The 21,975-nt window shown below is 32.2% G+C and overlaps 1 protein-coding gene and 2 long non-coding RNA genes across 4 annotated transcripts; 1 reads left to right on the top strand and 2 right to left on the bottom strand.

The window, feature by feature from the left end:
* Positions 1-7,249: 7,249 nt before the first annotated feature.
* On the bottom strand, positions 7,250-10,844 carry LOC139849978 (putative F-box/FBD/LRR-repeat protein At1g78760). The gene is made up of 5 exons (XM_071839582.1): positions 9,945-10,844; positions 9,442-9,609; positions 8,203-8,739; positions 7,839-7,900; positions 7,250-7,423 (listed from the first exon to the last, which is right to left on the bottom strand). Exons 1-4 carry the CDS (start codon positions 10,842-10,844, stop codon positions 7,859-7,861), a joined length of 1,647 nt encoding a protein of 548 aa, XP_071695683.1. The 3' UTR covers positions 7,250-7,423; positions 7,839-7,858.
* Positions 10,845-14,878: 4,034 nt separating this feature from the next.
* LOC139848037 (uncharacterized) lies at positions 14,879-18,976 on the bottom strand. 2 transcript variants are annotated; one of them, XR_011759799.1, is made up of 4 exons: positions 18,854-18,976; positions 17,242-18,211; positions 15,607-15,680; positions 14,879-15,488 (listed from the first exon to the last, which is right to left on the bottom strand). It is a non-coding gene; the product is annotated as an uncharacterized lncRNA (long non-coding RNA). The 2 variants fall into 2 exon arrangements; XR_011759798.1 differs by having other exon boundaries at positions 14,879-15,680.
* Positions 18,977-20,063: 1,087 nt separating this feature from the next.
* Positions 20,064-20,765, top strand: LOC139847897 (uncharacterized). The gene is made up of 3 exons (XR_011759734.1): positions 20,064-20,132; positions 20,217-20,251; positions 20,638-20,765. It is a non-coding gene; the product is annotated as an uncharacterized lncRNA (long non-coding RNA).
* The last annotated feature ends 1,210 nt before the right edge of the window (positions 20,766-21,975 follow it).

The raw sequence follows: 21,975 nt of genomic DNA, 5'->3' as shown, positions 1-21,975 counted from the left end.
GAAAAAAAAAAAATTGAAAAATAAAAATGGTTGAAAAAAATAAAAGGTCGAAAAATAAGAAAATTGTAGCGCGTCTAAAATTAAAAAGGGATTCTAAACGAAAAACGGGAATTACTTAAAAGGATACTAAAATTTTAACACGGCGTCGCAAAATTTTAAGGCACCTAAATCTTAGTCTAAAGAAAAAACACTTAAGGGATTTTACGGCAAAGCCTAAAAATCTAAAAGTATAAAAATAACTATGGCAAAACTAAACTTAATACTAAAAGTTGCGACTATAGTCTAAAAATCTAAAGGTAATAAAACTAAAAAAACATTTTTTTTTTATAGACAAATTTTTAAAAATATATATATTTTTTTTTTTAATAATTTTTTTTTTTTTTTTTTTTTCGTTTTTTTTTTTTTTTTTTAAAATTTTTTAAAAAAACGATTTTTTTTTTACAAATTTTTTTTTTAAAACGAATTTTTTTTTTCTTTTAAAAAAAACGATTTTTTTTTTTTTTACACAAATTTTTTTTTTTTTTTTTTTTTTTAAAACGAAATTTTTTTTTTTTTAAAAAAAAAACGATTTTTTTTTAAAAAAAACGATTTTTTTTTTTATTTTAAAAAAAACGATTTTTTTTTACAAATTAATAATTTTTTTATAATTATAATTTTTTTTTCAAAACTTTTTTTTTTTTTTTTTAATTCATTTACTATTCATGAATAGTAAATGAAAATAAATTAATTAATTTACTATTCACATGAAAGCGACATGATAGCAATTATTAATTATAAGTTACATAATATACCCCTGAAGTATTTAATAAATACGACTTTTTTTAAAATTTACGTATAAAATTTTGATTCTTAAATATTATTATATTATTATATTCTATTTCAATATTATTATATTATTATATTCTATTTCAATATTATTATATTATTATATTTTATTTCAATATTATTATATTATTATATTTTATTTCAATATTATTATAATTAAAAATATAGCGTTTTAGCGCTCCCCGGCAGCGGCACCAAAAACTTGATGATGTAGCGTGAGGGTACGAAATAGTATTATTTTTACTAGGAAATACTACAAAATATGACACAAGTTTTATTAATTTACGGATGGGATATACCTAAACCTTGCTACAACACTATAGGCAGTGTACCTAATCGTAGAGTAGTGTAGTTTTTAGTAAGTCCGGTTCGTTCCACAGGGAGCTGGTGAAGTTAACGCTATATTATTAAGTTTATTTGTAAAAATATATATATAAATAAGTAGTAGTAGTATTATTATAAAATGGGGGTTTTACCGTTTAATGACCGGTTTGTCGATTTTAAGCGTAAAAATAAATGACAAAAATTAAAGTGCGTAAAATAAATTGCGATAAATAAAATGACAGAAAATAAAATTGCGAGTAATAAAATGACAGTAAATAAAGATACGATGAGAAATATAATAAAAGAATTATGCTTATTTAAACTTCCGTAATCATGATGTTTGACGTGTTGATTTTAATTTATTACCATGGGTTAATTGTCCTTTGTCCTGGTTTATTTGATACATCTATCTGGTTTTTGTCCATAATAGTCCATCGGTCATAAATATAAAGTGCGAGTATCCTCGTCAAATTACCCTTATACCCGAAGTCAAATATTCCAACTGATTAAGGATTTAAACTGTGACGCAGTTATCACTTCTGTCAACAATTACACCAGTTATCACTGTATGTAATCCACCCCTGTTTTAATTAGTTTATGAATATTAATTCATCCACTTGATCAGAATGAATAATCAATTACCCAACCCAATTGATTAATTAAATGATTATAACAGATTCCATATGAACGTCACTAAATAGGACAACCATAATCATTATTAATTATTAGGTTAATTAATTTGAAGATAGGTTCGACAGACTCCAATGAGTTGTCACTCAATTAGACAATACCCCCCATCTATTAATAGTCAATAATCCAATTTCCACAAGTGTCGGTCTTTTGCCCAAACCTTAATTATGGTCCAAAGTTCAATAACCCAATTTTAGTAATTAGCCCAACATCATGAGTACTTCATTTTAAATAAGCATAATAACGACTTAGCTACGAGACATTAATGTAAAAAGGTTGAACATAACTTACAATGATTAAAAATAGCGTAGCGTTACACGGACAGAATTTCGACTTACACACTCAAACGATCTCTATCATAAATCTTATTATTATCATAATTTAAAATTAAAATTAAGATTATTGTTATATCTTATTAAGTTAACATTATGATAGAGATATAGAATATAGATATTGATAATTGATATAGATATTTGATTGATAAAAAAAAAGATCGGAAAAAATTCTTCCTCTTTTCATCGTTACATAGATTGCTTTTATAGGCAAATTAGAAATTGAATTTTCATTTACGACCCCTGAACTATGCTCAATTAACAACTTTTTATTATTTAATATTATTCTTATTATGAATTATTTAAATATTATATTTTATTCTTGTGCATAGTTGACTCGTAATTTTTACACCGTTGCGTCGAGCGCTGAAAGTTGGTTCATGCCTCAGTTCCGGATTTTCGAACGTCCTTGCGTACTATTTTATATCGTGTACTTTGCGTTTTGTAACTTGTACTCTTGTCATTTTTAGACGTTCTTCATCAATAATTTGAACCTTTTTAATTGTATCTTGTACATTTGAGCTTTTTGGACGTTTTGGTCTTTCAAATCTTTGTTTTTGTCTTTAAATCTTCATTTTCGAGCGATTTGCGTCTTTCGTCTTCGCACTTATTTATTTAACTATTACAACTAAAAATAAGGAAATTACATTTAAAAACTTTACATATTGGAACGATATTGCTACTAAATATATGTTCATTTGGAGCACTATCAATACTGTTTCACTAAGTAATCTATGTGCTTCTGCTCTATAACAGACTCTACGCTATCTACATACGTCTCGTTAGCTTTAGTCATTTTCTAGGAGTAATCGGATGAATACTAACCTTTAAATGGTGGCCGGAATGTTCGATTTTTGATCGGAATTCAAATTGGCAGCGTAACGAGGAAGCTTGAAGCAGGAAAGTGGAAATGAGCTGCAAAATGGGGTATTTATAGGGAAGATTGGATGGAGTGGTGTGATCGTGGCTGTACACGTGTTACGCAGTCGACGGCCAGCACTTTATTTATGCGCGTGGATGCCAGTTGGGTATGATTACATGTACGCGCGTGGTTGGCACGCGCCTGACACACTGCCACTTTATGTCATGTCCGCCGAATGGGCTTCTGCGATTGTGACAGGCATTTAATGGCATCGAGGCGCACGCGGAATATTAAATGCTAGCCGTTTTCTTGTTTTTTCTTTCGCTTAATAGTTTGATATCATACGCCTCGCGCCATATAACATCAAACTGGGGGGACATAATGATACCGCAACCCGCAGGCGCACCGCAAATGTATGCGGACAATCACTATTGTGCGTATGCGTGTTCTTGTGTGCGGTATGCGGCGTGCGAATGCCTTTGTTCCCGGTACGGCGGTTGCTTAGCTGTCAAGTAAATATCTTTTCCATAATTATATCCGTGATTTGAGGGAGTCAGTTATGGATAAGATTAACGTGATCTGTGACGGTTCTGGAATTAGGGTTTGCCTATAAATACAATCCCTAATTATCATTTACCGGACACAGCACATTACGTAACCATCACATACGATACACATTACGTAAAACAGCATCATTCAGCATCTTTTCAAGGTTAACAGGTTAGTCTTTTGTAAGCTAGTACCTACCACCTTATTTGGGGCCTCTTGATCGACGACCGTTATCGGAGGTGGACTTAATCACTTGGCCACCCCGCCAACATCATCATGTCGGCCAAGGTTATTCACGGTAGCCGGACCGGAGAGCCACGTTCTAAGATCCTTAAACCCCTCTTTACGTATTGAGCAGGCATATTAAACCCCACGGTTAAAATATGCATGATCACTTATAAAAAATAATAAGCTCCAGCTACCATAAGCTCCCGCTCCAGCTCTAGCCCATAAGCTCCAGCTTCAACTATAAGCTCCAGCTCCAGCTAGTTTCATCCAAACACACTCATAATATAATTTCAACTCTCTAAGGATATAACTGTTAATTTATGAGACAAAAGTGTACATGGATTAAAAAATGGTATGTGAGGATCATCTCCCAAACAAAAATGGTAACTGCATACATATTATTTTTGCTTTTATATTTATCCTGTCATCCGTTATTCTGGTTGATAACAAGACTGACACAATACGGGTAGGGCTGGGACTTTGGATTGGATTCAGTTATGTAGCTACACAGACCAGAGTATGGGTGTGCATGGTACGGGAAAAAACTGAAAAAACCAAAGACCAGACCAATCCGGACCGGAACTGAACCGGACCGAGAAGTTTCGGTACGGTCCACGGTCCTATATTTAACCCTTTTTCGATTTTCGGTTCAGGATGGACCATACCCGAAATTTCGGGAAAAGAACCGAACCGAGATCTAATGGTGAGTTACCTAGTTACGTTGGTCCTTTAATCCTGTACATACCAAATTTCTTCCTTTATGTAATTATATAATAATATAATTTCCTTATATTATTAAATATAACTTCCGTAATTACTAATCTTCTTCTAGTGCCACAAGCATATGATCCTGCCATTTCCTGTAACATATACTTCTTCTAGTGCCACAAGATCTTTTTTCACATTACTAGAAAACTAAACAATGTTATATTGTTACTTGTTAACTGTGACATGAAAGACACTTTATTCGTATTTTTATTTATAATCGTAAATACTCTACATGTATTATGTATATAGAAATAGGTTCAGCTCTACGTTTCGTTTGTTGCATTTATTTGTAGATAGTGATCTGCTCCTACAAATTGTTTTTGTGATGTATTTATTGGTGATGTAGTACCAAGAAAATTACGGAGTAATTAACATTATATTGATCTAATACAAGTATCGTTTACACCAAAATAACAAAGGAGTTGAAGTTGGTCAAACATATTTACCTTAAAAATAAGCGGGACGGCTCTTTTCACGGTACCGAACCGAAAATTATGGAACCGAACCGAATCGAACCGAAATTATTCGGTACGGTTCTCGGTGACTTCCTTCAATAATTTGGGACTCGGAATGGAACTGGTTTGGGACTGAACCGTACCATGCACAGGCCTAGACCAGAGTGAGAGATGAAAGTAGTAACAGGAGGAAAGAAAAGTGAAAAGAAAAAAAAAAAAAAAAAAAAAAAAAAAAAGAAATATGGAATGTTCATTCATTTCCTCTCTTTTTTTTAAACATAAAAATAAAAATTGATTAAGAAATATTTCAATTTTCCTTCTTTCTTTTCTTCATCAAATCAAATAAATCAAAATTGAAATTCAAAGTAGGACTATAAAGGAGAATGTAAAATAAATGACTAGAGGTTTCGCAAAATTAATTCATGCTTCAAATGTAAAGATTTTGTTATAAGTTTGGACATCCTATTTAGACCTACTCACTTTCATATACCAATACTGTTCATTTCTTATTACCGCTACTTTATTATCTACCACTACTTTCGTTACTAGTACTCCATTACTATTATTTCCCTATTATTCTGGTGTAAAACATAATTTATATTTAAAAAACGCATCTTATTGATAACATCGAACGCTCTAATAAACTATCTGGGAGACATTACAACAAACAATTGATTGAAACGACAAAACTAGCGTCTTCATTCATCACAACTCGAGGGATTAAACAAATAAGTCGTCAAGTTGCTTGAAGTGAACATGTGATTATTTGAAGGAAACAGATAACATCTCAAAACTAAAAAGAATTTCAATCTTACCAAACACATACACACAAATTAGGCACAAAAGACAATGAAACAATCGAGACCTAAACCTCAAAAATACTCTTTAAATGTAAACAATGCTACAAGACACCAACTCTGTCCGAGACCTCAAGAGTTTAAAATTTAAAGGAAAAAAACAAATCAAGAGATATATGTAATCTCTAGAGAAGGAACGTAGACCCACCGAGCAAGGGAGCACATGAACGACTAAGTGTCGAAGATACTGAGACCAAAACAATAATTCATATAGACCTAGTGGTGCTTCAACGAAATCTAGGAAGGAGACCAGGGAAGCAAGCCACTACGAGAAGTCGATAGGAAGAAAACAACAGCAGTGGCTTCGTTGTATTAATATGATGTGTTGTAGAATAGGCAATGTTGTAAATCTCAGAATTTCTGGGCGAGATCTCGGATTGAAAAGTCAGCCGAGAATATTTTCCCATCTTGTTGAGATTTCTCGGTTAACGGGTAAAATCTCGGTCAATGCTACGATTTCTCGGATTTTTCGTAATTTCTCGGAATTTCTCGCTCATTTCTCTTTCTTGTAAAAACTTGTACAAATGTATATAAATATACATATATATTTATATTAAAAAAACTAAAAAATCAACACAAGTCAACATCCGAGATCTCCCCGAGATTTTTCCGAGATGCCGAGATCTCCTAGAAAATGTCAAAACGAAATCTCCCGGAGATCCAAGTTCTCCAACCTTGAGAATAGGTGTCGTAGGATCATACTTTTTTCATAACTTCGTTGTACTTTTTTACTTCTTGCTAATTTCGATTCTAAATTTAACACTGAGCTTTTAGAAAGAAAAAAAAAGAAAAAAAAAACCTTTATGAATTATCGAATACAATATTATAGTTCTGATAAATAGTAAAATAAAATCAACTTTTAGATAGGTACGTGTAATCTAAGATTTGTAGCATGAATATATTGAGATACCTCTGATTTCATCTAAGTGAAGAACTCGGAAATTTATGGAGAGTTCTCGACAATTTAGGGAGACCTTAATGTTGACTTACGTTGACTTTTTAGTTTATTAATATGAATATATGTGTTCGAATATAAATTCTAACAGAATTTGAACAATTTGCCGAGTTTTTGTCCCAAGTTCCCCAGTTTTGAACCGAGTTTTTGACTAAGTTTTCGAGTTGACTGAGAACTCCCAGATTTGGCCGAATTGACAAAGAACTGCCCCGAGAAACTCGGTCGTTGAATGAGTAATTGATCGAGTTGGGCATTGAGAACTCGGCTGATGATCTCAATCGAGAAATCCCAGAAAACTCGGCCGAGATTTACAACACTAATTTCATCTAGATAGTTAAGTTATGGAATACCATGGACATCATAAAGTTGCTAATGATATCTCGTGAAACATTAGAAAAAGGCATATAAAAAGTTACTAGACATGAAAAGTTAGATCCACGAACACAGTATAAAGTCAAGGTCTATAGATGATAACCCAGCATTTTAATGAAGAAATTTAAAATTGATTAATCCAATGATGTCAAACGTCTTCAAGTTGACCCTGTCTTTAGCAGCTACCATCTTCAAGTTGACATGATCTGCATATGACTGGGTTACAACAATAGAAATAACTATAAAAGCTTACGAAATCAATTATTCAGATAAATTGAACAAAACCAAAAGCAGCAAGTTTGCAGAGTTTCGTCACACGAGCAACAAAATCAAATACACCATGACTGTAAGTACACAATTTTTTTGTTACCACTTAAAAGTTGTGTTATTAGTGGTCAATCTTAAAAATTTGGAGATCGTCACATTTAAGTTCGTGATATTCCCTAAAATTATTGTTGATACTTTGAAACTTCTATGTACATCAACTGAATTTAGAAAATGCTAATTTGAAGATAAAGAATGAAACAGTTATATAATTGAGATACATTCTAAAACAGCACAAATGGTTGATAGTTAGATTAATGAATAAGCAGGCAAGTCGTTGTATACAAGAATAATTACCTGGGCAGGTGATCGACATCTCATGGCATTTGGTTGATACTTAAGGTGGAGGGTGTAGGAACCTGCAGACATTAATTAAACATGTTGAGAAGCCAAATTTTGAATTAAAATTACTAGATATGCAAATTGAGGTCCAATTTGGTTTTGAATGGGTCAAATTTCGTTAAGTTTTATTTCAAACATAGAATAGAATGTAATGCTAATACTAATACAAATGTTTTCTTAAGTGATTTTAACTCAATAATGACTTCTAAAAATATATCAAAAGAACAAAAAGGGAAGTCTGTAGGTAAACCAACTCATATAACATGTAAAAACTAAGGACAGACATAGTCAAATATGGAATTAACAAAAAGACACTTACAATTGTTGAAGAGGATGATGCTTGAGATGTCGGAAGATGTTTGGTGCTGGAAACAACTTCAGATATTAAAACCTTGTAATTATCAAACGCATCAACAATTTTATTTAAAAAATCGTTACGTGAGGCCTGACGGGCTCTTAGTGCATTTGTTTGTGCTACTACTTGATCAAGCTGGCTAGAGTAGTGTGCTACCATCTGTCCCCCGTGTCGTTTAGGCAAGCTACACAATAAACATCTGATCTGCATCGCCTTTGAACGCAAGAATATGAGATCGTTAGCTAATTGCATCAACATATCCACAATATCACTCAATCTAGCCACTATCTCCTCTATTTGACTCCTCTCCGATTCAATTTGCGTCTTTTTTTCCTTGGTCCATATTTGTATATCATTGAAAAGGTTCACGATAACTACTTTTTTCTCAGTAATTATATTGTCCTGCTCTAGTGAAGCTTCTAGGCCCTTGATAAGATCTTCAATGTCTGCCTTTATCTGCTCCTTCACCTCTTTCTCTTTCATTGCTTCTGTAGGTTGTTCCTGCATGCAACCAAATTTACAGCAATTGATGCTTAAGCCGCGATTAACCGTTTTCGTGAGATGTCGGTTGTGATTGATCAAATTCGGCCCAAAAAATTGGTCAACGCGTTTTGAACCAAAAATATGTCAAGAGCAAACACTGTGATGTCAATAGCAAAAGGGTAATGAGGCCACGAGAGATCTTTTAGTTTTCAGAAGTAGAGTTTTATTTAATTTTCAGAAATAGAGTTATTATTTAGCTAAGTATTATTCTTGCTAATAAAAATTTCTCTAGTCTACATCATTTGCCACCACAATGATAAGTTTTTGGGGTTCAGTTTAAACTTTAAAGGATGTAAAATAAGTGAAGCAAGCGAAAAAAGGATTAATTTACTATCCAAGATAGAACTGAGATATCGATTCATAATCCCACAACTACATTCACATTGCAGAATCAAACATTCATCTTGAATTGTTAAGAATCCCTTCTATAGTACAACAAGATTATGCACGGGCTGCATTTACGTAAAGTTAAGTGACTTAAGACAAGGTATCCCTTGTTTTACTCTTGTTATTGAGACAAAAGGTCCATCAGAACACTCTATTATCCAATCAGTTTCATGCAGTTGTCAAGAAAACTGAACCCCAGAATTATAAATCACAAAACAGTAACATAATCGACACGTGTAAAGTATAAATAAAACACCAAACTGATGAAAGTACCTTCACGATGAATGTGGCAGTTGGGGATTTCTCAAGAAAGAACTTTCTAGCTTCAGCAGATAAAATAACCTTGCATGTATCCTTTGTCCCACAATCTACTTTCAAGCTAATCAAGTTGCTAAATGGTGAAGGCTGACCAGATAGTAAATCCGGGAATGAAGAAATGCACTGCACATGTAAGGATTGTTTAAGCATATAAATATAATTTATACAGCTTAATAAACAAGTTGTATACCCATTCACCTATCAAAGACTTTTCGACATTAAAAAGGATATTCAGGCCATCTGATAATTTCAATAAGACCTTGAGTCCTTGAACATGACGGCTAATCAAAACCACCCATTATATATGAATAAATAATGGGTGTCAAAAGATCTACTTCAGTCCGTTTAATCGTAATTACCAACTTTAATTAAATATGTTAAGAAAAGAATGTCAAACAGTTATGTAAGAATAATCAGACAATTAACATGTCATTAGAGCTGATACTAGAACACCGTACCTCAACAATGTCTAAGCTAAGCGTAAGAAATTTAGCACTGCGCAGCTCTTGAAGCATGTTAACAATGCCACGAGCATCTTCCTGCAAATATGGCTGTTTTGGACAATATATAGACAAATTGACAGTTACTTTGTTCACAGAATGAAAACACCCTTTAAACCACTGTGGAGGATCGTAACCTTTGTAGTAGAATGAGGAAAATCCTGATGGAATATTCAACTCCTTAATTGAGCAATCAATTATAGTGAGATTCTCAAGTTGAGGTGCAATCACTTTGATATCATTTGAGTCTATGTCATTAATAAGTCTAAGTCTGAGATCAGAAAGTCGGGGGGTAATAATGTCAAAAACCTTAGCCTTGACCGTAATTCTTTCTAGAGTGAGTTTCTGTAAGTTGACACACTTGGAAAAAAGATCAAGGGATTCACGTTCATCATCACACAATGAAATATCATCCAGATACAAAGTCGTTAAAGCTGGAAAATCCCATGGTGCTTTCGGTGTAAGGCAACACTCAAAAGTGAAGGTTGTAAAGGTGAGATGCTCAAGTGTCTGTGAGCTAAAGAGGCAAGGAGGAAATTCATGGTGTGCCTCGGGACTACTATCAACAGTTTGTTCTTGGACAGTTGCTCCAGTGAAATCTACTTTATGGTTGCGATGAGACATAACATGTTTCACGAATTCTGCATACTTGGGTAAAGTTTTGAATTCTCCTCTTGAAAACTTGAGACAGGGCATCGATGTCCACATAAGCTTCCATTTAGGAGACAACAACAAACACGTTTGAACAACAAATTTAGTGTCAAAGTGAAATAGGATTTGATGAATTAGCTCAAGAGGCAAGCCGCTCAATCTATCTTCATCCAGGGCTGCTCTAACATTTTTATGATCAAAGTCCATTTTCTTTAATCTGACAAATAATAACCTGCAGTTAGTTCACAATGTAGAAATACAAATCAATTTCTTGAATAACAAAAATAAGTATTTTTAGTTAACTGTGGTCTGTTTTTGCATGCATCATACGAGTGAATTAATGGCCAAAACGAGTAATATGTTTTACCACCAAGATTGCAAGTACCTATATCATATATCACGTTTACTGATAAGGAACTAATTAACAAGGTAACAGAGTAATAAAATGACTAAAACGTTTAAAAAAGAAAACTTCAAAATAATACAAGCAATACGACTATCGCAGATGGCTTAGCCATAGAGCTTGAAGCTTAATAATAATAATAATCATCCTAGTACAGATAAAATAACAATTACATTATTCAGTTAGTACACGATAAAAAACCCTAAGCATTTTCAAAATACAAATTACGGAAAAGAGTGAAACCGCAGTGTGTGTACTAATTGACTAATATAACTATCGCAGATGGCTTAGCCATACAGCTTGAAGCTTAATAATAATAATAATAATAATCATCATCATCATCCTATTACAGATAAAATAACGATTACATCAATCAATTAGTACACGAACCCTAAGCATTTAGAAAATACATATTATGGAAAAGAGTGAAACCGCAATGTACCGTTTTCTATGTCGTAGAGTAAACAGGTGTAGAATTGGCGAACTAATGCACGGTTAGTGGAAAATTAGGGTTTGAGAAGAAGGTACACTTATGTACCTTTGAAGTTTGAAGAAGAAGAATAGAGTTTATTAGGGTTGATACAATAGAGTCAGGTTGGACTATGGATTGGCGTTTAGTTTTGTACTACTTTTGTGTAAAGTAGGGAGTAGTTTGATACCCACTGGTTATTCGGGTTTACAATACGTTCCGGTTGGGATTATGGATAGGCGTTTAGTTTTATGTAAAGTAGGCAAAACTAGCGGGTAGCTTTTAGGTTGTAGTCGGTAGTTGATATCTTTTAAAATATACTTCGTATTTTAGTGTTTGACAGCAGCAGTTGAGTCTATTAAATAAATAGTAGTAAAATGATAAAAAGCTACAAGTTAAAAACTAAATGATAGTTCAAGTAGCTTTTAACTTTTAGGTTTTTTTTCCATGTCTAAAAGCTTCAGCTCCTCTAACCAAACCGAGTTTTTTTATTAAATAAGAGTTTTTTCATAAAAACTAAAAGCTCTAAAATGTTCTAATAAGCTCGTCGCCAAACATAGCCCTTAAAGGGATCATGGAATGGATGGATGATGGTTTGGTATTTATATATGGCTTATAGTATTGTGTAGAGCAAATTTCTTTTAAAGGTAATATTTTTTACCTTAATTTTATAGGGAAGGTATTTATTTAGATTATTTATAAGATTGTTTAATCAAATGTTAATTACAAAGAGAATTATCATTACTATTAACTCGTAAGTTAGAACTTAGTTAAAAAATTAATTATACTTCATTTTTTATTCAAATTTCATACTTAATGCGCATTTGTTCGGGGTAAATCTGGCGATGAAAATTTACGTTAGTAAGATCATGTTTGCGATTATTGTGACAGTTGTGGGAGTGGTTCTATTCACGTTGTTAATCAAAGGAATTGATGGATTCCATATTAACGTAGACCAAATCGAAATATCAATTGTGTTTGTAAAGAGCATTATTCTTAATCCAAGCGCAACAGTGAACCCCTTGCGTCCGAATGTACCCACATAAACTTAACTTCTTTTAATTCATCCAAAACAAATGGTAACAGAAGAGTCATTAGTGTATAGAACTCTCTGTGTTCATATGCACTTGAAGGAAAACAAAATCCTATGTCCCAAGAGAATGGATCTTCATCATAATCTACAACCATATCAACCACGCACCCTTGTCTTTTGGTAGATAGCCGAAAAATAGACAGGAATTCAACACGCAATTTCGTTACCCCAACCCAAATGTCTTCCCAAAAAGAGATACGCCTTCCATTGGCAACAACCCGCTTCCATCTTTGTGGACCCAAAATGTCAAACATGTTATCCGTGCTTTGTAAAGAAGCCAAGTCTCTCCATAGTGGGGATGATAGCTTATTGAGATTTAAAGATGAAACATCCAATACAAATGATAAGTGGTAATGTACAATACTATGTAATTTATATTAACTTAACTGATGTAATTTATTTTAAGGTAATCTATATTTTGTTTATGTCAATTTTATTTTTTCAAACTTGTTCCTAGAGTTGTGTATAGTCCATACACGGACCAACCAGACAATACTCGTACTCATACTGGACCGAATCCTAAATTTTGGATGACCTCACCATTCATATACGGTTCAGTTCGGTCCGATTCGTTTCGGTCCAAATGGGTCCGGTAAAAACACGACCCATATATAACTTTTTGCATGTACAAACTGAAATTGGTAATTTTCTAATTGTAGATGTAACTAAATTGATATAAATATGAAGAGGGCTACGTTTTGGTCAACTTTAGATTCTTTTCATGCTTGTATATTTAACAAAATGATGATTGTGTAAGCAAGTAAGTGAAGCTTTTTGTTTGCGAAGCAAGTGTAGCAAATAATAGACTTTTTTACTAAGCAAGTGAGTATTATAAATAAGAGTAGATTATGGAGCTTGTTGGTATTTTTTAGTTAAGCAATTAGTCATTTACTTTGAAACATACATAAATTTTAAGGTTGATACTTAATTTAAAACTAATGGAATATTACTATGCTGTAAAAAAATTAAATATAAAAGGCATATAACCTTTTCAAAATCTTGTCTTGGTATTGATTTGTGGTGTAAAGAAAAATTCTAACGTTGAGTGTTTTTAATCATAGTTTTACGGAGTATGTTTAAGAAAATTATTTATACATAGTTGTATTAAAAAGGTGGAAATTTGGTTATTAAATCGTTTGAATGGATCTCGAAACGTTCAAGAAAAATCAACCTAGATTGAAATCAATGTCTTGTAAACCTAAAATCGTTTGTTGATTGAGACTTATTGCAAAGGCTGGAAAATTTTTCGTCCTGCTCCCAGTTTGTTTCCAAATGATGTAGCACCTTGTTTAAATGTGATAGGCATCTGTTTGTTTTTTAGTTCCAGTTGTTTGGAAATGGTATGCTATCCTGATCTTGTACCTTTATGTTTTAATTAATAAATTTGCTTTTCAAAAGAAAAAAAAGTAAGTTATAAACTAATTACGCATATTTAAAATCTTAAAGATAACGACTATTTTTTCTAAAGTCAAAGTTCAGTCGATGATAATAATAATAATAACAATAATAATAATAATAATAATTTATAGATTCCTGTTTATATAAATTTATAAAATAAAAATATAAACATTATAAGTTTTTTTCGCCAGTGGTCCCTCATTTTTAGTTAAGATATTTTTGCGCCGATGGTCCCTTGTTTTTAGTAAAAAGACGATTTTACCCTCACATGCATTGCACATGACAGGGTTAACGGACATTTTGAACAGAAATTTGACGGAGGAACTCCAATTGCAAAATTAAAATAATTTAGGGACACTGATTGCCAAATTAAAAACCGAGGGACCAAACTAGCGATTTGGAGTATAATAGAAGGACCAACTGAGAAAAAAGTCCAAATAATAACCAAATTTTGTTTTGTTTAACTTGATAAGATTATAGCTATACACCAATACCAAGTGTAGTTGGTTAACAGTTCAAGCAAGTCCCTCTATAGATTTGAAGATCTAATTTTTTTTTTTTAGTTAAAACTAGCTGAGTAATTAAGACACGTTTAATTCTTTTATCAAAACTTTACGAATCAAAGAATACATTATTATGACTACGGTTTATGGTAGATAGTAAGATAATTACAACTTTCGAATTTGTATGTAAAGTAGGAGTTGGAGCAATGATACTGGAAGTATTATGATGTGCATATAAAGGATATTGAGATAAATGTGATTTCACAAAGATAGTCATGAGATAACTTGAACATCATAAAAATGCTAATGATATAGTCACCAATCACTATATAACAGTTAGAAGTAAAGGTAGAAGACACAAAAGTAAGATCCACAAACAATTACTCAAGCAATAATTTCAGAGACACCATGACTGTTAGTACACAATTTTCTCTTTAGCACCTTAACTATGTAGTGTTCACTTTTAGAATCAAGAGGTCACTACACTTAGGTTCAAGATACTCAGATTATTTTTGATCATTTGCATAAATTAGAAAATGCAACTTCTATATAAGTACACCACCCGATATTAGAAAATACAATTCGAAGAGAAAGGATGAAATGGTTATGTAACTGGGATACATTGCATATAAGAATAGTTACCTAAGCAAGTGGTTCACACTTCATGACATTGGGTTGATACTTGAGGTGAGGTGGAGGGTGTAGGAACCTGACACTGATTAAACATGTTGAAAAACCAGATTTTGTATTACAACTATCAGATTTGGAAATTGAGGTCCCATTTGGTTAGTACCTATTGTTGTTATACTATTGTTTTCTTTTTGAATCATCTTATAACTAAATTATGATTTATATAAATAAAATTGAATGGACGAAAAAGAAGAGTCTGTAGGTAAACCAACACGACTCCGCCTGTTGAAGCCCCTATTAAAAATGAACGGATTCAACCAAAACCCCATAACCCGCTCATCTAGCTACCTGCAGGCTGCAACAAATATGGATAGACAGAGTAAAATATGGAATCAAAAACATCTGCCTCTTATTTGAAAGCAAGTGTCTGACATCATCAATTTCTTGATAACTACTTTTTTCTTATCGATAACCTGGTTTCTCTCGGTAAGTATATTGTCCTGCTCTACTCAAACTCTTCCTTTTCCATTGCTTGAATAGGTAGTTCCTGCAAATTCACAAAAAATATCACTACCACCATTCTCGTTGAACCAAAAATATTTCAAGAGCAAACACTAATAAGCAAAGGGTAGTTAAGACACGAGAGATTTGTCCTGCTCTAGACCTCTAGTGATGCTTGTAATTCCTCCAATCTAATTTTCAGGAGTGGAGTTTTTAAACAGTCAAGAGAAAGACGATTAAAATGAAATAACGGGTTCAAATATCCATAAAGACAACGCTAAATAATAACTATCTCTCTGGTATACACCATTTTATTTCATCATCAGCCAGAGAACTGATAACTTAGATTGGCATTGAGTTTTAATGATGTTAAATATAGCCCTAAATATCATTTTCAATCAAATAAACCTAATCGAATAATAAGCAACCCTTCGAATTGCTAATTTCATAACTGCACCATTCAAATATTAGTTAACTTCATAAAAAATAAGAAGCCCAAATTAATTAAGAAATTGTTAAATATTGAACACTATGAAGAGCTCAAAACCTCATTTATATTCATATGCTATAAGCCAATAAATTAACAGTAATATATGAACACAAAAGTAAATATTACTGTAAAAAAGAGGAAAATAGTGTACAAATTGAAAAATCAACAAAGACAATAAGCAACAACATTAAAGATACAACTGGGACATGGTTTACATGCGAAGAAGATGACGATGGTTCCAAAGGAGATGAAGATCAGTGAGTGTAAAAAGGGCAGGTGGACATGACGAAAATGCCCTTTAAGCATTAAAATATTGGCATGAACAGTAATCCCTTGTGTTCTATTGATATATTTATAATAAGCGGAGCAAGTGAAAAAAAGGTTAATTTGGTTTCAAGATAGAATTAGGACATCCATTTCATACTCTTTAAAATATAAAGAACACATCATTATATACTTTCACATAATCCCACATCTGGATGAGTATTTCTTAACTATGAAGTGTGCTGCCTATCCGGAACAGTCTGTGACCGTTTCCCAAACCTTCCCTGGCCACCCCAAGATTTGAATATGAGACCTACCGCAAGGTTGGTGCCATGGTTTATAAATAGACATGGATCAGAACCTACGCAACATTAGTCTTGGATACAGAATCACAATTATCATGAACTACTATGAAACCCATTTATATAACGTGATAGTATTAGAGCAAAACAAGATTATAGCCCGGAAGCATTTACATAGAGTTGGGCGACTTGAGACAAGTTATTCCTTGTTCTACACTTGTTATTGAGACAATACTTCTGTTATGTTTATATTTGAGAGTAATTTTTTGTCCATATTTTCTTTGTACACACATCTTGTATTTATACAAAAGGTACCTGCATTAGATAGTAGACCTACACTAGGTAGCAAACTACTGTTTCAGGTAACTAATAAACTAACTACTAATTACATCCAACGGTCCATTTAAACAATATATTTTTCAATTGGTTTCTACGGAATGCCTAGAATGTAGTAGTTGTCACAATAGCTGAAACCCGGTATTGAAGATCATAGACAACAATAAAATTGATACGTGGAAAGTAAAAATAGAATAACAAACTAATGAAAGTACCTTTGTGATGAATGTGGCGTTTGGGGAGTTCTTAAGCAAGAAGTTTCTAGCTTCAGTTGACATTTGGACTTTGCATGTTGCCCTCGTGCTAGAGTCTATATTCAACTAATCAAGTGGCTAAAGGGTGAAGGACTTGAGCAGATAGTAACTACGAGAAGGCAAGAATGAAGAAATACATTGCACATATAAAGGTTATTTATGCATATAACCACACATGTTGAATAAGACCATTTGGACATCTGTACATCTGAATAAGACCTCGAAAGGTATGTTCAAAAATTACCAAAAACATTTATCACACGTTTGATTAAAACCACCCATTATAGTTGGTAGATGAACGTTTCCTTCTAATTGTAATTACCAATTCCGATTATTTAAGCTAAGAAAAGGGTGTCAGGATGTCATTTAAGAATAACCGGGCAAATAACATGTCATTATAGCTGATATTACATCACTGTACCTCAATAATGTCCAAGTTAAGCGTAAGAAATCTGGCAGTATAGTGAGATTCTCAAGTTGAGGTGCAGTCACATTGATAACATTTGAGCATACACGTCATCAATAAGGGTGAGATTAGAGAGTCGAGGGGTAATAATGTCAAAAACCTTTGCCTTGACTGTAACACGTTCTAAAGTGAGGTTCTGTAAGTTGACACACTTGGAGAACATAATCAGTTAGGGCTTAAAGACTATCGATTGGTTCTCCAAGTGTGTCAACTTACAGAACCTCACGGATTCACGTTCAACTGCATTGAGGTTCAGTAAGTTGACACACTTTCAAGACAAAGCATTGATGTCCGGATAAGCTTCCATCTTAGAGACATCAGCAAACACGTTTGAACAACAAATTTAGTGTCAAAACCAAAGAGGATTTGATGAATAAGCTCACAAGCTGCTCAATCAATCTTCATTGAGCACCACTTAACAATATTATGGTTAAAGTCCATTTACCCAATATAACAAATGATAACCTGTAGTTCACAATATACAAATTCGTATCAATTACTTGGATAACATATATGTGAACGATGTAAAATGCAAACAACCTTAACTAAATATGTAATGCGAGTTGGAATATAGCAACAATCATGCACTACTTTGATTGTTGGTCTTATCATCGGATGTGCTCACTCAGGTGACCACAATTTCTTTTTTGTAACACCAGGTCATCAACAAACATCAATACATTATTACCAGTTTAGCACTTTTGTAGGTGTTGTTAAGTAACTTTATGTCATGATTATAGTTATTACCAAATCATATATCATACTTTATTATTAATGATAAGGAAACTAATTGATTAGTTAAGAAACCTCTTGTCTAAAATAGTAAAATTAATTAAATCAGATACAAATATGCTAATAAAAATAAAACTTCAACTACGTAAATAATACGACTATTTCAGATAAATTAGCTATGAACTTAAAACTTAATATCAATCATTCGAGTACAGATTAAATAATGATTACACCAAACAATTGATACAAGATAATATAGATCCTAAGAATTTCACAAATGTAAATTATGTCGTAGATTTGACAGGTGTAAAATTGATGAATAAACACGCTTAGAGGAAAATTAGGGTTTATGAGAAAAAAAGTTTAATTATGTACCTTTAATCTTTGAAGAAGAAGAAGAAATTACAAGTCGGATGGGATTCAATTGTCAATCGTGCCTAATTTTAGGTCAAACGAATAACAAAGAAAAATGGTAACTGCATTTGAGTTACTCGTATATACGGGTCGGGTTTGAGACCAGAGATTCGAATAGTGTTTTTTGCGGAGCTGAAATAAGTTTAATTATCCATACTACTTTTTAATTCATTTACCCATCTATCTAGGGGATGATTCTCACACACACTTTTTTGATCCTCACACACCAATTGAGTATTATTAGAAGAGTAAAAGGTTAAAATAGGTGTGTGAGGATCAAAAAAAGTGTGTGAGAATCATCCCCATCTATGTATAATAATGCTAAAATGATGATGTTATTAATATAATATTTTCTTTTTGTAAAGAAAAACAAAAATAAAAAGAAATAATTTTAAAGCCTCTTAATGACATCATCCACTCAAGAATTAAAAAAGTTAAATTAAAAATACGCATTATCTTCTATAGTTTCTATTAAAGTTCTAAAATAATGATGTCATAAATACATATTTTCAAGCTTTAGAAAAATTCAAAAAGAAATTAAAATTTTCTTACAGCACCATGATGATGTCATAAATAACAATTAATCCAAATTATATACACTTAATTAATAACAATTAAAGGAAAAATGATAATAATGAAAAATAAATGCAAAAGATATATAACTTAAACAATTATTCTGTTTCTAAATTTAAAAACTTTTCTCCTGCATATTATTTAGTCAAAATTTCAAAACAATATCACATATCTTCATATTAATGGTTTAGCATTCTCTCTTTTAAAATCTTTGATTATTTCATCGTATGTTCCAGGCAAAATATTTATGGTACGCTTTCGTTGTCATTATTTGCTATACGCATTTTATAAACTACAATAATTTGATTATCAAGTTTCTTAGTCAGAATCTATGGTTTCACGGGTTATTAAACTAAATAACCTTAGCATTTAGATTCACTTAATACCTAAAACATATCATTAAACTGTTTCGTTTAAACAAATTCGTGATTTTACGGGTATTTTTACTAGTGAGAATAGAAAATAAAAAATACGGAGTGACTCTATTCTCCATCCTCTTTCAAAACTGTACCCAGAAAAAAAATTAGGGCTCCTAACGCACCGTCCAAACCTCCAAATCAATTTCTCTATCATCAGTATCCTCATGTTTTCTTTAACTTAATCTTATTTTCCTAACAATTATCACTCATGTTTTCTTTCAACTTCAAATTACTGCAGAAAGTATCGGGTAATAACTTCTTTTTTTGTGAATCTTCTTCAATCATGTTTGCTTTCATAACTTGAAGATCTTTTTGTCCTGTTTATTTTTTAGGCATATTTGAAAGTCATCTTTAACGATTCTTGAAGGTATGTCTTAATCAAATTATGTAAATTTGTTTAAATTACCTTTGATTCTTTGTATTTCTGGCCGGTTTGTTAACAGTTACACTACAAGAAAAATGAGCTTTAATGACGAAGACTATTGGTCACTAATAACACTAAAATGGTCACTAAATCAAGTTAGTGACCAAAATAGGTTGGTCACTTCTCGTCACTATAGATCCGTCACAAAATATTTTTAGAGACCAAAATACCAAAATTGGTCACTATAGTGACCATTTGTTTGGTCACTAATATCGTTTAGTGACCAAAATTTAGTGAGCACTTTTTTAATGGTAACTAAATAGCATTATTAGTGACCAAATATTGAGTCGTCACTAAAAGATCGTCACAAATGAGCATTTTTCTTGTAGTGTTATTGAGGTTGCAGCACCAAGAAACTTTATGTATTCATATACTATGAACGAGTGACGTTAGAGACGAAGGTTTTGAATATTTGGCAAACACCAAAAAGATGCATACTACGTGTTCGATGAAATGCTCAATTGGAAAAATAGTTTACAATGTTGTAATAAGTGTTCTTATTTTATTTAGTTTTTGATGGAAAATCGTGTGTACTTTTAGTCAGATTAACGCAGCGGATAGTTAAAATAATAATCTTTTATTATTTCATAAAACATTTATAAGATTAAATATTCATATATTTAATGAAACATGCACACGATTAATTTATCCCAATGATCATGTTACACCATAAACGATATACCTTTCTTGAAGAAACTGATTGAAGGAGAGAAACCTACGATCAAAAATATGACTGTCTCTTAGGATAGTCCACACTACACTTCAAACGACCGTCAATGGATGCTAGTCCAAATCCAAATAACAATTAATCAACCTTTGATTAATTTAATGAAACAATAATAATCCTCCGTATAACTCTTGTTTGCAAGAACACTTAAGCATCTCTTCTTGCTAATTAATTTAACGAATTAAAGAGCCAAGGATGAGATAAAAAAGAGTTCATTTGATTTGCGATGTATGTGTTTCCTTTTCTTTTCTTTTTTTATGACTTACGCTTCCAAAAACCAATCAATGCTTATATTTATAATATATGTGTAAAAGTAAACATTGAATTGTGAAGTCCGTGAAACAAAACCCGTACAAAGTTATTTTGTTTCTATCTATATTTTGATCCTCAAAATCTAATATTTCGATTGATTTGGTTTTAAAAAGTCGTATTTCTTAAATACTTCAGGGGTATGTTATGTAACTTATAATTAATAATTTCTATCATGTCGCTTTCATGTGAATAGTAAATTAATTAATTTCGTTTCATTGACTATTCATATGAATAGTAAATGAATTAATTTCGATTTACTATTTTGTTACTTGAGTAATATATACACATCAAATATATATTTTATTTGACGTCTCGGTGTATATGTGTGTGACCCCGAAGGCTCAAATGAAGTTGGCCATATAGTTATATGTTGTACCTTGCACATTAATCCTACAGACTCCCACTTGTGCATGGCACAACACTAAGTAACTATACAAACAATGGTAAGCGTCTAGCAACACGTCATTGTCCCCAAATTCATGTGAGGGTAGTTTCTCGAAACTGTTTATGGTAAGTTTTAAATGTCATTCTTCCTTTTGTTTCAGATACTTTAGTTAACTTGAGATATGGATCATCGGTCATTCTTATTTGTTTAAGAATTTTGTTTCTCGATCTTAGAACTGAATTA

The sequence above is a fragment of the Rutidosis leptorrhynchoides genome, chromosome 5 (assembly GCF_046630445.1).
Source record: "Rutidosis leptorrhynchoides isolate AG116_Rl617_1_P2 chromosome 5, CSIRO_AGI_Rlap_v1, whole genome shotgun sequence".
NCBI classification, from domain to species: Eukaryota; Viridiplantae; Streptophyta; class Magnoliopsida; order Asterales; family Asteraceae; genus Rutidosis; species Rutidosis leptorrhynchoides.
This window is presented reverse-complemented; position numbering and strand designations above follow the sequence as displayed.

Coding starts and splice junctions, on each gene's coding strand:
- LOC139849978 (XM_071839582.1), bottom strand. CDS start 10,844: ATGGACTTTGATCATAAAAATGTTAGAGCAGCCCTGGATGAAGATAGA. Junction 8,740..9,441: donor CTGCCACATTCATCGTGAAG/GTACTTTCATCA, acceptor GGTTGCATGCAG/GAACAACCTACAGAAGCAAT. Junction 7,901..8,202: donor CATCATCCTCTTCAACAATT/GTAAGTGTCTTT, acceptor TAATGTCTGCAG/GTTCCTACACCCTCCACCTT.